Source organism: Typopeltis vanoorti, chromosome 10 (assembly GCF_054136105.1).
Source record: "Typopeltis vanoorti isolate ZY-2024b chromosome 10, IOZ_Tvanoo_1.0, whole genome shotgun sequence".
Classification (NCBI taxonomy): Eukaryota; Metazoa; Arthropoda; class Arachnida; order Uropygi; family Thelyphonidae; genus Typopeltis; species Typopeltis vanoorti.
The window spans coordinates 124019792-124034932 of NC_143558.1; the positions used below are offsets into that span (position 1 = coordinate 124019792).

At 34.4% G+C, this 15141-nt stretch overlaps 1 protein-coding gene across 1 annotated transcript in view; it reads left to right on the top strand.

The window, feature by feature from the left end:
• The window catches only part of mRpS35 (mitochondrial ribosomal protein S35), a 107174-nt gene extending 102909 nt beyond the window's left edge, over positions 1-4265 (top strand). The window contains exon 8 of the mRNA XM_090399169.1: positions 3957-4265. Within this exon, the coding sequence (XP_090255295.1) occupies positions 3957-4193 (237 nt within the window). The 3' untranslated portion in view covers positions 4194-4265. The remainder of the gene's footprint in view (positions 1-3956) is intronic.
• The last annotated feature ends 10876 nt before the right edge of the window (positions 4266-15141 follow it).

The window sequence follows — 15141 nt, forward strand, 5'->3', positions numbered from 1 at the left end:
TAGCTTCATTTCTTTGCCATTCAGGCTTCTTATATTGATAGTACCGATCTTTAACTCTGGTGATGTTGAGTTAGGGTTTGTTTTCAGATTTGTTCCAGTAGCTGACTTTTCACTGTTCTCCCTGGTTCCCTGGCGAAAACAATGGTGGCCTTGTTTAACTGGGCGACGCCCCAGCTGGCATGAAATTTTGTCATGTCGTACCATCATTTTTTATTTTTGTTTAACCAATAAGAATACAATTTGGTCGGCTAAATCCCAAATTGCCAGCCCATCCTCGTTCGTTCAGTATCCAAGTAGATACCCAACAGGGTGTACCACGAGAAGGTGAGGATTGGACATTAGCTAAGAAGCCCTGGTCGGTTCTCCACATTCCTTTAAAGGCTATGTGGAGGTCTCCTCTCAGTTATACAGCTTTGACCCTTAAGCACCCCTCTTGTCTCTTATTCATATTAGAATTTAAATTCGTATTCCTAAAAAATCACGGCACTTCGGTTTCAGAACAAGCACTTACACATTGCAATACGAACTTGCGAAGAAAGTGTTCAGTATTAATTGATTTGAGAACCGGATACAGACTATCTTGATCTTCAATTTCAGTGGAAAAATTTTCTTTATACTTCCTTGCTGATTGGTCACTGATATTTGCAACTTAGATGTTATTTCGTTCAGTTTTGAGACCCATTGTTATAATCCACTTGCAGGCAATTTTTATGACCTGTCATAAACAGCGGTATTCCCTTTCCCAAATGTTGTAAGGTTTCGATGTGTGAAAATTAATGATACACAGATGTTATTGGCATTCTGGGTCTGAGCTTTTCGACATATTCATGAATAGTATTCTCTTCAATATATTTCTACTATTAAATATTTATTCGTGAAAAATGCTTAGTTCACCTTCTGTGGAACACTAGTGTTCTGCGGAACTCAGTTTGAGAAACCCTGGGGTAGACGATCAATGAGATGGATAGATGGTGTGTGTGTGTGTGTGTGTGGAGTGACCATATGTCATCTGTGGATGCCCAATGAACATATAGATTATTGCATGTTTAAATGATCACAAATGAATGCATAACAGCATTTAAAGAGCATTTCTGTTTTCTGAATTTCATAATCCTTGCTCACCAGTCCCCCTCAACACACCCTTAGATATTTAAAGGAAAATGCATATAAGAAATGAAATTGAATGATAAAAGTAAAGATAACCACCATTCAAGATTTTTCTTAGGAGATTAAATGTTGCTTTTCTAATGTCGAAAGAAAAAGTTTGGGACCAATTCACAATTAGCGGTGTGAAGGTTATCAGGAGCATTGAACAAAAGGAGAATAACCTGTAAAAAAATAAAATTAGAAATTGTAGAATAAATTAGCAAAAAAAAGAGGAGTCTTGAGCATCTCAAAAATAAAGAAATTGTGAATTGGGAAAAAAAAACAAAAAAATTAAGAGATTTGCTTCATGTCTTTCAAACTAAGCTATGATGGCACTTGTAGAGCTTTGTATTCCTCTTTTCATTCCAGAGATGACATTGTTTTAATGCTTTGTCATCTCCAGAATGAAAAGAGGAATACAAAGCTCTGCAAGTGCCTATTTTGTAAGATAGTCATCTGGAACAATTTTAAATACTGTTCGGGATGACTGTTTTAAATTCCTTATGTGGTTATGAAGTATAACCACACATGGAAGATTGAAATGTGCATTGTATGTTTCTCCTGATGATTGGTTTGCAAGTTATCTCAGCAAGTTAATTTAGTGGATTGAGTCAGATGTTAATAATTTATAGTTTATGTATTTGGGAAGTGTATTTTATAGATGTGGTATTGTTTGTCATTTCTATGTTAGTCTTTATGTTATTATTACCATAATCGGTATCTCCATGGAGTCTGGACTTTTGTACACACACAAAACCTGTCATATTGCTCCTTAAACTCATTTGCTGTCAGGGCATTCACAAATAATTCTGGCAATCCATTTCATTCACTTGAAGGAGTGCTCTTTTTAGTCACTCATGATCTCATGAGCAGTTTTTTTTATTGAAGGACATATCCTCGTAGTTCTTGATGCTTCAAAAATTGTTCAAGTTGCAAAAGGCAAACCTCATTTGTCTACTTAGTTATAAAATAACAATTGATATTTTTTATGTTTTCTTTGACTGTTTATTTGTAGTAGTTTAGTTTACACAGTGAAGAAGTATTGGGGCACAATGAAGGTGACAGTCCTAATACTCTCTCTCTCTCTCCATGTGTTTCTGTTTTGGGATCTCCTTAACAAAGTGGAGAATGAAAAATTAGTCCATTTTCTAATATCTATTCAGGCCATCCTCTGTGTTTTTTAATTATCAGATTAAAAAAAAAAAAAAAAAAACTGATTTAGATGTATGATCTAGCCACTGGAGCTATTTCTGATGTATTTTAGTGATGATATTTTCTTGTGTTCCAGCAATGGAGCAGATTTTCCTTCTAACTTTGTCATTTGTTATGTATGCCACATATGGTATCTTCAAAAGTCTTCTGTAGCACTTCATCTTGAAGGCCAATAATCTTTTCTCATCTTCGTTTAGCAATGTCCAACTCTCACATTCATATAGTAAGACAGTTAACTAGGGTATTGATGAGGTAGTCTTGTAGTTAGATGTATTTTATTGTCCTTCCAAAGTCATTGTAACTTCTGAAGGACAACAGTTACTTTAGTAACGTGTGCTTTAATGTCATGTTTAGACCAGCCATCTCTATGTTGTATGCTTCCCAAGTAGGTGAATCTTTCTACTTTTTCCAATTTTTCATCATTAACTGAATATTCATAGGCTTATTGTCTGATGACATTGTTTTTGATTTGTGACTGCTGATCTCTAATCTGTAGTCATCAAGTGTCTTAGGAACTTTGTTAATTCTTGTAACTGATGTTCATTCTCGGTTATTAGATCAATGTCATTATAACTTTATACACAGTAGTAAATAAGGTCTTATTTATTACTATTAAATAGATGAGATTTGGCTTCTCACTGTTGTATACTTATAGTTTTCATCTTTTGTTATGCTATTTATTCAGTTTTCTTCCCTTTATAGTAAGTTGCATCTAGGGTTTAGTAAACCCTGCACATCCTGCCTTCTGAAGCATATTCAAGTTGAGATAAATATTACAAACATTAATGTATTTGCAACTTGCATTTAAACTTTAGATATATTTCATCTGTTGTGTAGTAGTCTAGCCTTCAGTTTTCTATGAAGGCTTGCCAGATTAGTGACAGTCAGTCCTGTCTTCTGATTGAAGTTTTTATAAATCATGGTTTCACTGATTTCCTCCATGGGACCTCTTGGAATTTTTTGCAATAGGTTGTTTTGCTGTTTCATGATTTTATTGTTAATTTCTTTATGTTCATATTTCACATGCTGGAACTTTCATGATAAACTATTTATGAGATCTGCTCAATTATTATTATTTCATGACACCAAGGAGTCCAGGACTCATCAAGGGAGGGCACCTACTCTACAACTCTCCATCACCGTCATCTACACCAACGCCATATTATTCATTAATATTATATTAACTTGCACAAAACCACTCTTGCACATAAGATGACTATTGTCATCAGTCATCATCTTTCTTAAAAAGTTTGGATAAATCTACCAGATCTTTTCAAATTATGATAATCATTAGTAGAAAAGCTGATTATATATTTAGAAGCATTAGCTCAAAAATTGATGAGTAAAATATAAATCAGTGAACTTGATTTTAGTTAGTCTAAAAATAAAGCTTAACATTATATCCTTTTCTTCAGTCATATGTTTTACATATTGTAAGTACAGCAGTAAATTTGTATTTTTTATTTCATGGGCATAAACAAAATTTTGGGAGCTTAGATGGTGAGGAGTTCTCATAATAGATTATGTTAATTTTAACAAAAGCGGCATTGATTTTTGTGTGAGATTTGTATTTAAATTTCTTTTTTTCTAATGTTTAGAAAGATGATCATGACAAGATTCATAATATACCATCATATCTTTCACAAATACCTGAAGATTGTTCACAGAATGATATCACCTCATTGAAAGAGGTCCAAGAGTATGAAGAAGGTGTTAGCAACCTTCATAATGAAGGAGAAAATGAAAGTACTCTACAGAGGTATAAAGAAACAGTGTGTACTTTGCTTAATTTAAATGTTCCTGTGAAAGCTGCTGTTGGCGATGTTGTAATGTAATAATTTTTTTCTAAGATTGGTAGAGAGCAAAACCTGTATTTATCATGAAAATAATAAATAATGAATAAGTTATGGGATGAAATTGTTTATTATTAAGGGCATCTTCAGTATAAATAAATTGGAATGCTGGCACAAGCAGATATTGTAGAAAGAATTAAATAGTGTGAAGATGAAACTGTGTGTTATCATAGAGCAGCATAGTAATTGTACTGGAGTTTTAATTTTTAAATATAAAATAAAAAATAACTGCCACAACCAGTGTTAATTATGGAGTAGCATTATCTCCCTCGAAGGTATAAATGTAATCTGATATGCTGAGCTAGGGTAGTGTAGTATTTTCCATAAGGAAAACTTCTTTTATCTAAGACTAGTCTTTTTTCCAAAGAATTATTCTCTTTTCTGTTTAAAGATTATAGTGTTTTACAAGACCAGATCATTTTGTTTTCTTCCTGGAAAAAAGACTGAATTTCTACATGTTTCCTTATATAAAGAGCTGTGAAGCTGTGCAACATTGCTCCAATCTCAACAGATCTACTGGGTTACATTTTATTCCCTTTCTGGATTAAAGCACTCCTTAACACTTCTTGTTGCAAGTAATATTTTTTTTTTTTTGTTTATTTTTTAATGTAGTGTTAGAACTTCAATATAATATGACTGTTGTGTTAAGCTAATTCGGTCCCCCCTCACATTTGATTCATTATTTCTGTTTGCTTGTTTTCCTATATTCCACTTTATTTGTACTGCAGATGCCCTTGATACCTGATGAAAATTATATAATAAACAATTTTTTGTTTATTATATTATTTATATAACTAATAAAGTTAATTATTCAAACATCTGTTGCTGCTTTCACTCCCTCCCTTTTTTTTTTTTAATTCAGAATTGAAATTTAAAATAATTCTGCTTGCAAAGTTTGCACATGTAATACAATGGGTATTAATTTTCTAGTTATATTTTGCAGTCAAAGCCAGATAACTGAGAGGAGACCTCCACATCGCCTTTAAGGAATATGGTGAACTAAGTGGGGCTTCTGACCTAATATCCAGTCCTCATCTTCGTGTGGTACACCCCTGTTAGTTGTGATAGTGAATTTCCTTTAGAATTGCATGGTGTCTCTGAGCTTTAATCAAGATTTTTTTTTGATAGATTGTTATAATGAGAATTATCTTTATTTCATATGTAAATAGGGAAGAAAATGGTAGTATCTGATATCTTGACTTTGTGTGTGGGGGGGATGACAGTCATTATTGATTGTTTTTCAGAGATTTCCATATAGTACTTGATAAAAAAAGGTGAGGGGAGGAAGTTCCTTCATAGTCCATTCAAAATATTTATTACATTTGTGATTGAATTCATTGTAAGATTCAAAAAGTTTTATATTTTTTCACTGCTGCTATTAGAATGCTTTTCTTCTAGTAATTTATTTTCCTTCTATGTAATAAACATTTGTCTATAAACACATGTGTTTGAAGGATATAATACACTTATGTTCTGGAATTTCCCTAAATAATCCAAGTGTAATGTCTGAATTAAGTGTTGGCTATGTTGAATTAATTGCATGAGAATTTCTAAATTCAAAACGTCAACATTTGTGATGTCTCACATTTGAGGTTATTCACAAAGGTAAACAAAATAGAACTGAGCTGGCCATATAGCCAGGATGAAAGATCACAAATGGAAGTCCTTATTACAGTTTGGATTCCCAGAGAGAGCTGCAGATCCAGAAGTAAACAGAGGGTGGTGTAGAGAGATGAGATAATTGGAATAGCAGGAAATAACTAAATGATCACAGCCTGCAAAAGAAAGGAATAGAAAAATTTGGGAAAGGCTTTTGTCTAGCAGTGGGATACAACAGGCTGATTACAACCCAAATCTAATAAAAAGTAAAGTGAAATTTTCTGGATTTTGGATTCTGATGATATGTTTATTAATTTTACAAAGTACTCAAAATATAGTATGTCAATAAGTTGATCAAGCAAAGAGATATGCTGCTTTTATGCATTTCTGAAAATCTGCTGAAATGGAGATGAGTGTTGATTGAGGCTTTTCACTGGTGTGCTGTCTTGGTAATGCATTTTTTATGGTAGGCCTAAATCTTGAATTCTATTAGTGTAACTCACAACTGCTATAGAGTTATTGGAAGGTTTTTCCACTTGGTTATACTGTAAGTTAAAGATACTAAGAAATTATCACCATCATCATCAAATTCCTGCCATGTACCCTCAAGGGGTGTACAGGATATGACAGTACTACATAAAAAAATTACATCATTACTAACTTCCTATCTACAATTTTCCTCCAAATCAGTCTGTTACTTGTCAAGACTCCAACATTATCAGATCTTATATTTCTATCGTCTAAGGCACTTTGTACCGTATCAATCCACCTATATCTTGGTCTTCCTCTGGGTCATTTTCCTGCCAACCTGGCAGAGAACACTTGTTTTATTAATCTTTCCTCTCCCATTCTATTTAAGTGACCATACCACCTGAGATTAGCTCTGCTAATGCATTCCTGGATGCTGACAATGTCAAGTTCTTTCCTAATATCCTCATTTTTAATATGATATTGCCATTGATGCCATCTGTTCACGCCTCTAATCTTTCTCAGGACTCTCATATCTGCGGTCTCCAGTCTTTGGTCAAGTGTTTTACTTCTGACCCAGCTCTCAGATCCATAAGTTAAAATTGGTTTGAACACTGTCTTGTATACAGCTAATTTAGTGTTCCGCTTATTTCTTTCTTATTCCATATGAATTTATTCAATTGACTTCCCACCATACCAGCTTTGCTGATTCTGTTGTCTATTTCTGTATTTAATTTACCATCTTCAGTAAAAATTGTGCCTAAGTAGCTGAAATGTTTTACTTGTTCCACAGGTTCTCCATTCACAACACAGTTGACATTTTCAATGATTCTGCCTATTTTCATTGTCTTTGTCTTTTTATTGCTGACCTTCATACCATATTTATTACAACAGCTATTCAATTTAGTCAGAGAATCTTGCAGACTTGTAGCGGATTTATTTAGAAGTATAACATCATCCGCATAAAGCAAAGAGCTGACATTAACATCTCCAATTTTGATATCAGGTTTAATATCACATTCCTTCATAATGTGATCCATATAGATAATGAATAACAGAGGGGATAATGTACATCCTTGTCTCACACCAGATTTAACATTAAACCATCTTCCTGTACTTCTTTCAATTCTAACTGCTGATTTACAACTCAAATGAAGACTAAGTATTGCTTGATATAATGCCCCACTGACACCATATAACTGCAGCATATTGAATAGCTTCTCTCTTGGCACCTTGTCATATGCCTTTTCCAAATCGACAAAACTTAAATACAGATCTTTGTTATATTCCCATGCTTTCTCGACTATTTGTCGTAAAGTGAAGATCTGATCCTGACAGCCTCTATTTGTCCTGAATCCAGCTTGTTCTTCACCAAGCTTATCTTCCACAATTCTTCTCAACCGTTTCTCAAGTATACTTGCATAGATCTTGCCAGAACACTCAGTAGGGAAATACCTCTGTAATTCTCACATTCGGTTTTATTTCCCTTTTTATATATGGGTACTATGAGAGCTCTACTCCAATCATCAGGAATTCATCCCTCTGTCCAGGCTTTCTGAACTATGCAGTGCAGCCACTGTAAGACTTTTATACCACCATACTTCAGCATTTCTGGTCGAATATCATCTACTCCTGCTGCCTTTCCACATTTCAAGCCTTTGATGGCTTTTTCTACTTCAAGTATGGATATGTATTCCTGACTGCATGCCTGGTCAGTGTTTTTTATCACTGTGCTGTCATCACTGCTTGTTTCATTTAGTAGTTTTTCAAAGTAATTACTCCATACTTCAAGGATATCTTTTTCTCCTGTTTTCATGTCACCTTTATCATCTCTAACTCCTTTTACAGCACTCTTTCCTCCATTCCTAAGCTTCTTCAACAACCTCCAGAATATTTTGCCACCTTCTTGATATTTATTTTCTATATTCTTGCCAAAGTCCTCCCATGACTTTTGTTTAGATAGTTTTACACACTGTTTAGCTTTCTTACATTTGTTTCTGTATTCTGTAAGAGTAAAAGCTGACTTATTTGCCAGGAACTTTTGATATGCTTTCTTCTTTTCCTTCACTGCCTCTTTAACTTCCTGTGTCCACCAGGGAGTTCTGATTTTTTTATCCTTGCACACAACCTCACCACATGCCTCTCTGGCAGAATCAATCAATGTTTTCTTCAGAGTTTGCCACTGAATCTCCATGTTTGATTCCTGTTCTCAAACTCTTTCATTTTCTTTTCAATAATCTTTCTGTATTTTAGTCTACAGTTCACATCTGAGAGCTGCTCAACTTTTATTCGCGTTAGAACTTTCTTACATGTTATTCTTTTCAATATGAAATTCAATTTTATCCTGCTCAAGACCAAATAGTGATCACTTCCAATTTCAAATCCTCTGTACACTCTGGTGTCCTGCACCAGGGAGAAAACATCACTATCAACAATAACATAGTCAATGAGACTTTTCTTATTCCTAGCCTCTTCTCTCCATGTGAATTTGTGCACATTTTTATGTTGGAACATGGTGTTAGTAATAACCAGTCCATGTCCTGAGCAGAAATCCAACAGATATTTGCCATTATTATTAGCTTTGCTCTTTTCTCCAAATTTTCCCAAAATATTTTTGTATGTCTCACGATCATTTCCTACTCTGCTATTTAGATCCCCAACAAGGACCAACTTTTCCTTTTTCATTGTGTCAGTTGCTTTTTCTAAAGCCTCAAAAAATTCCTCCACTTCTACCTTAGTAGAACCTTCTGTGGGACCCTAGGCACAAATAAGTCTCATTGTCCAGTTCCCCATTCTCATATTTGCCCACATTACTCTACTTGAGACTGACTGCCATTCAAGAAGATTAGCCTCGTATTTTGTGTTGAATACTATGGCTACTCCTTCTTTTCCTTGATTGTCATTGCCTGAATATAAAATTTTGTATTTATTGCTCAGAAAGATCTCACCAGTCTTGGTCTTTTTTGTTTCAGTCAACCCTATTATGTCGATCTTATACTTATCTAATTCCTCAGCTAGCTCCATTTCTTTGCCATTCAGGCTTCTTACGTTGATAGTACCGATCTTTAACTCTGGTGATGTTCAGTTGGGGTTTGTTTTCAGATTTGTTCCAGTAGCTGACTTTTCGCTGTTCGTCCTGGTTCCCTGGTGAAAACAACTGGGGCCTTGTTTAACCGGGCGACGCCCCAGCCGGCATGAAATTTTGTCATGTTGTACCATCATTTTTTATTTTGGTTTAACCATTAAGAATACAATTTGGTCGGCTAAATCCCAAATTGCCAGCCCATCCTCGTTCGTTCAGTATCAAAGTAGATATCCAACAGGGTGCACCACGAGAAGGTGAAGATGGACATTAGGTCAGAAGCCCTGGTCGGTTCTCCGCATTCCTTTAAAGGCTATGTGGAGGTCTCCTCTCAGTTATACAGCTTTGACCCTTAAGCACTCCCACTAAGAAATTATATACTTGGTTTAATCCTTTATCCAAGTGTAAGCAAACAAAGTTGTGCCTGAACTCTTTTCAGAACTGAAGCAACTCATATATTGAGGCTAATGACTTCACATCACTTGCCTTGGTATCCCATAATGCAAAGCACATATCCTTATGGGTATATATAATGCTATGCATTATGGGGTTCTAGCTCCCACTCACAAGACCTCAATAAAGGTCAAAACCGATCTGGGTAGTGACCCTTCCCATGCTTAGCATTATACATACCTGTAAGGATATGTGCTTTGCATTATGGGATACTAAGGCAAGTGATGTGAAGTCGTTAGTTTTAATATACGAGTGGCCCCAGTCCTGAAAATAGTTCAGGTGCAAACTTTGTTTGCTTGCACTTGGATAAAGGATTAAACAAGTATATAATTTCTTGGTATCTTTAATTTATGCTATACAGTTAATTTTATCTGCTTCTTGAATAATCACAATGATTTTTCAGGCTTTTCAAAGTCTCTACTCTTATTTGTAAATGCTGCAAGATAGTGGTTGGAAAGATTCAAATAAATTGGAAATTTTATTGTGCTTGGAAACAAAAAATGATATTTGAAATTAAATTTCTGTTCTTTAACAATAATAAGTTACATAATTTTGCCAATACAATTACCAAACTGATAACCTGTATTGTTTTCCTCGAGCTTCTTCTCATTGTCATCTAGTGGATACGGTTCACTAATCTTTTTAGATGTTTTATTAACCAGCATGTCAAAAGACAAGCTGGATGAGTATCATCATCATTTCCTGGCATATATTTTCAAGCATTGTATACAACACTATGATAGTACAGGAAAACCTTGCTTAACGAGAATTCGATATGTGCAATTGAGTGAAATAATACTATTTCCCACTTTAAGTGAGTGATTAATAAGTCATAGCGATTTTTTACGTTATGCAAAATTTTTTGTCACCAATCTGCAGCAAGTGGAAAAGCTGGAAGTCATTAAGAGACATGAAAGTAGTGCTAGTAATATAATGATTGTGCGAGACCTGGGATACAGCAAGTATACAGTTTAGACTATATTAAATAAGAGCAAAAAATGTAAAGAATAATAAAAAGTTGCTACTGCTTCTTTAAGAAAGCAGATCACCTGAAATAGAAGCCATTTAATGATCTAGATGGAGCGTTTTCTATCATTCTTGATTGAGAATTATAACTAAAAAAGAATACCTCTTAGTACAGGGAATATTCAGGCAAAAGCGCACCCCATATTTTTATCTCATTGAAAGAGACGAAATTTCTAGAGGAATGTGAAAACTTCACTGCAAGTTTAGGATGGTTTGACTGTTTTAAAAATCGAACTGGACTGCATAACGTAAGAATAACTGGGGAATCTGCTGATAAAAGATTCTGCTGCCGAGTTTCTTGAAGAAATTCCCAAGGATAATTCAGGAGGGTGATTACGATAATCGGCAAATATTCAATGTCAAAGAAATTGTTCTCTTTTGTAAGCTATGCCATATACTTTCCCAGCTAAAACTGAATTATCTCAACCAGGATATAAAGTATCTAAAGATCAGCTTTACGCTTTTATTATGAGGTAATGCAAAAGGTGACTTTAAACTCAAGTCTATGTTAGTTTATTGTGTGCAAAATCCAAGATTTAACATTATTGAAGAAATCAGCACAATTAGAAAAGAACTTGGATTTAATGAATTGAATAATGAAGATGTGAGAAACTTGCTCGATTCCCATTCAGAACAGTTAAGCGAGAATGATCTCCTTCAACTAGAGGAACAGATTGCATATGAATAAGAAGATAAGGAGTACGAACAAGAAGAGAATGTTACTACTAAGAAGCTAACTGCAAAAGAACTTGAGATAGTTTTCAATCACATTGAGTATGCTAAGGAAATTTTGTTTGATGCTGAGCCTGATTTGGAACGAATCTTTAAAGTCTGCCAAAATCTTAATAAAACGATTGTCAGCTATCACAAATTGCATGACAAAATGAAAAACTCGAGCATGATTCAAACATCTTTACTTAATTTTTTGTAACAAAAAAAAAGTAGCTCAATCAGATGTTTAGACATTAAATAAAAATTTAAGCAATTGATTTTTATTAACTTTGATGACTTTATCCTCTAATATAGCTTATACTGTATTTTTTTTTCTAAATTTATGCTAGCTGATGGATGAATTATAATTATTCTTATTATTTATTGCATTCATTTAGTGTGCATTAATTGAGGGATTAATTAATTGCGTTAAGCGAGGTTTCCTGTACTACATAATTAAGTTACAGTATCATTATGTTACTAAAAATAATTTTCTTTCAAATTAATCTTTTCAATCATTAGATCTCCATAATGCTGAAGTAAGCCAAGCTTTGTTCTTTTGCCCATATTTCTGTCTTAATCCTATTAACAGTTTTGCTGATGATAGTATTCTCCATTTCATTTGACAAAAGCTTGTACTGTCCATGTATCTCATGCTACAAGATCTTTCATAATCAGTACCTTACACTATATCTCTTTGCTGTGTTTCAGTAAGGTGATGACAACTTTGTCAACTTCATTTTCAGCAAAACACAGCCTTGTCTTATTTCCTCTCAATAAAGATCACACTTCACTCTTCCCACCCCCTCACCATCAAAATTGTTGCACAAGATGGATATCTCTGTTGGAAGTTTTTTTTTCCCACTTGGTTAGACTATAATAAATTTAGTTTAATCCTTTATCCAAGTGTAAGCAATGAAGTATCTTCAGGATTGAGGCAACTCATGGTAAAGGTGGACTAAATTCTCATCACTTGTCTTAGTATCTCCCATAATACAAAACACATTTCCTTGTGGACATGTATAATACTATGCATTAAGGGAAGGGTCACTACCCAGACCGGTTTCGACCTTTATTGAGGTCTCGTCAGTTGGAGTCAGACCCAGAGATGGTGATACTAAAGTGGAAGTAATGGAGAAGTCATATTTACCTATATGAGTTGTCAAAAGGTGTCTCACCTTATTAAATTACTCTGGATTAGAGAAAGATGTTGGAAGTTTTTTTTCCCACTTGGTTAGACTATAATAAATTTAGTTTAATCCTTGATCCAAGTGTAAACATAGTATAAGTTATAGTATAACCAAGTGGGAAAACTTCCAACAACATCAGAGATATTATCCTCAACTCTTTACTGCAGGTGGTGTTACACACTTCTAACAAAATCCAGTACAAGTCTTTAGGACTTAACTGAATTGAATAACTACTGAAAATCAACCAAAAAAAAAACAAAAAAAACATGACAATAAGCAGGAAGAACAGAGAGAGAGAGAGAGAGAGAACATTAAATACAGTGTTAAAACAGTGTGAATCTACAAATCACCGAAGAATTAGGGGAAGTGAACAGATAGTATCAAAAGTCAGAATTATATTACAAATTAAGATTTTAGAAAGGGACATGACACTTTTAGAATCAGAATGTGTGAACAGAGGCTAATCTAAAATGGCAGATACCTTAAACAGAATGGAAGAGGAAAGGCTAACAAAATAGACGTCTAGTACCAAGACAGCAAGAAAACGACCCAGAGGATCACTAAGGTCTAAGTGGAGTTTGTTTTTTGAATATATCATTCCCACATGAGATGCTGCAAAACTTATAGCATATTCAATCACATACGTGAAAAAGTGGTCAAGAAGAAAGTTGAAAAGATTTTTTTGAACAAACGGGGGTTCTCGTCCTTAAGAAAAACGTGGGAAAGACTGTCCCAGAGCACAGACAGTATGAAAGAGACATATTACAACTGGAGAGTGAATGAATGTTGATCAGCAGCTGCTTGTGTTTATTGGTTGGAGGGGAAGTGTTAATTCAGCAGTACAATACCCATAAAAATATCTGCAGAAAAGGAATCAAGCAGAAAACAGTACATCCATAGGATACAGTGATTGGAGTGAGTATATGAGAGAGACAGAGAGAGTGGATCACAAGTTAACTGAATCATTCTCCTCTGGACAGCATCAAGCATTTTAAGAGAGATTTTTGGCACTATCCCTTTTTGTGAGAAGAATATTCTAAGATTATGCAGATTTAGGATTTATAGTATAAGTTGTACTGGTGAGAAATAATGTCTTGAGCAGAAAAGGACACCTAGTATTTTTGGCTACAGGGAAGGCTATGGATATGATGTTTTTGCCAGGAGAGGCTAGAGATGCAAGTCAGCCCAAGTAGAGATATCTATAATAAATTTAGTTTAATCCTTTATCCAAGTGTAAGTAAACAAAGTTCGCACCTGAAGTATCTTCAGGACTGAGGCAACTCAAAGTGATGTGAAGTTATTAGCTTCTATATACGAGTTGCCCAGTCTTGAAAATACTTCAGATGCAGACTTTGTTTGCTTATAGTTGGATAAAGGATTAAATGAAGAATATAATTTCTTGGCATTTTTAATTTATTTCTAATATTGGTGTCTGATTTGATTTCCACTTTACTTTATAATGTTAGCAAATACGTGATGAATAAGTTGAAATCCATTCACCCATCTTGTTCTACACCTGATTTTATATCAAATCATCTTTTCCATCATCCATCAATTCTAAATGCTGATTAAGCATTGACTATATATTGCTTTGTGTAATGTCTCTCTTACATCACATAATTGTTGTATTTTGAAGTAGTTTTTAGTTGTTTAGTGAGAAATGTTCACAAAGTAAGGACATCTTAAGTCAAATATATAAACACAGATTCCTCTTTTATTGCAGAAAGTTGGTAAACATAAGGAATCTATTTTATGAAGAAACTGATAATTGGGTTTTGGTGAGAGGAGGTGCAAGTATGATTGGGCTGACCAGAGCTCTAGATGGAACATTTTTCAAAAAAGTGAAAACATTCACTTCTTGAAACCTCTATTGTATAGGCTCCACGTAGTGTTCATCAAATGCTTCAATTTTTCTGGAATCCATGAGTTGTAATTTCTTTCATTTAATTGAAGCCTAAATGATGATTTTTTAACTTCATACTTGGCTTATTATTCTGCAACTTTCTGTGCTTATAGCTCTATAAGGACTTCATTTGAAAGCTCTTTTTCCACAGCTGTGACTAACTGCTCTATATCTTCATTATCAACCTCTGATCTGGGCTTTGTTGAATCATATGAATGTATGAATCTATGTTTTCAACAGCCTCTTCCAAACACCATTCATAAACTCTGCTGTGTCACCTCACTCCGTGCTGCATCTGTATCCTTTGTACAGTTATATTCCTTCCAAAAGTTTGAAATTTTTCTCACCATCAGTAGCAGCAATGATCTAAGCAAAAATATTTTTTAAATAACATGCCTTGAAGTCATCAATAACACCATGGACCTTGGGTTGCAGGAGTGAGATGGTATTCATGTGAATGTGTTAACAGGGTGGCCATCATAAATAAGAGTGGTTGTA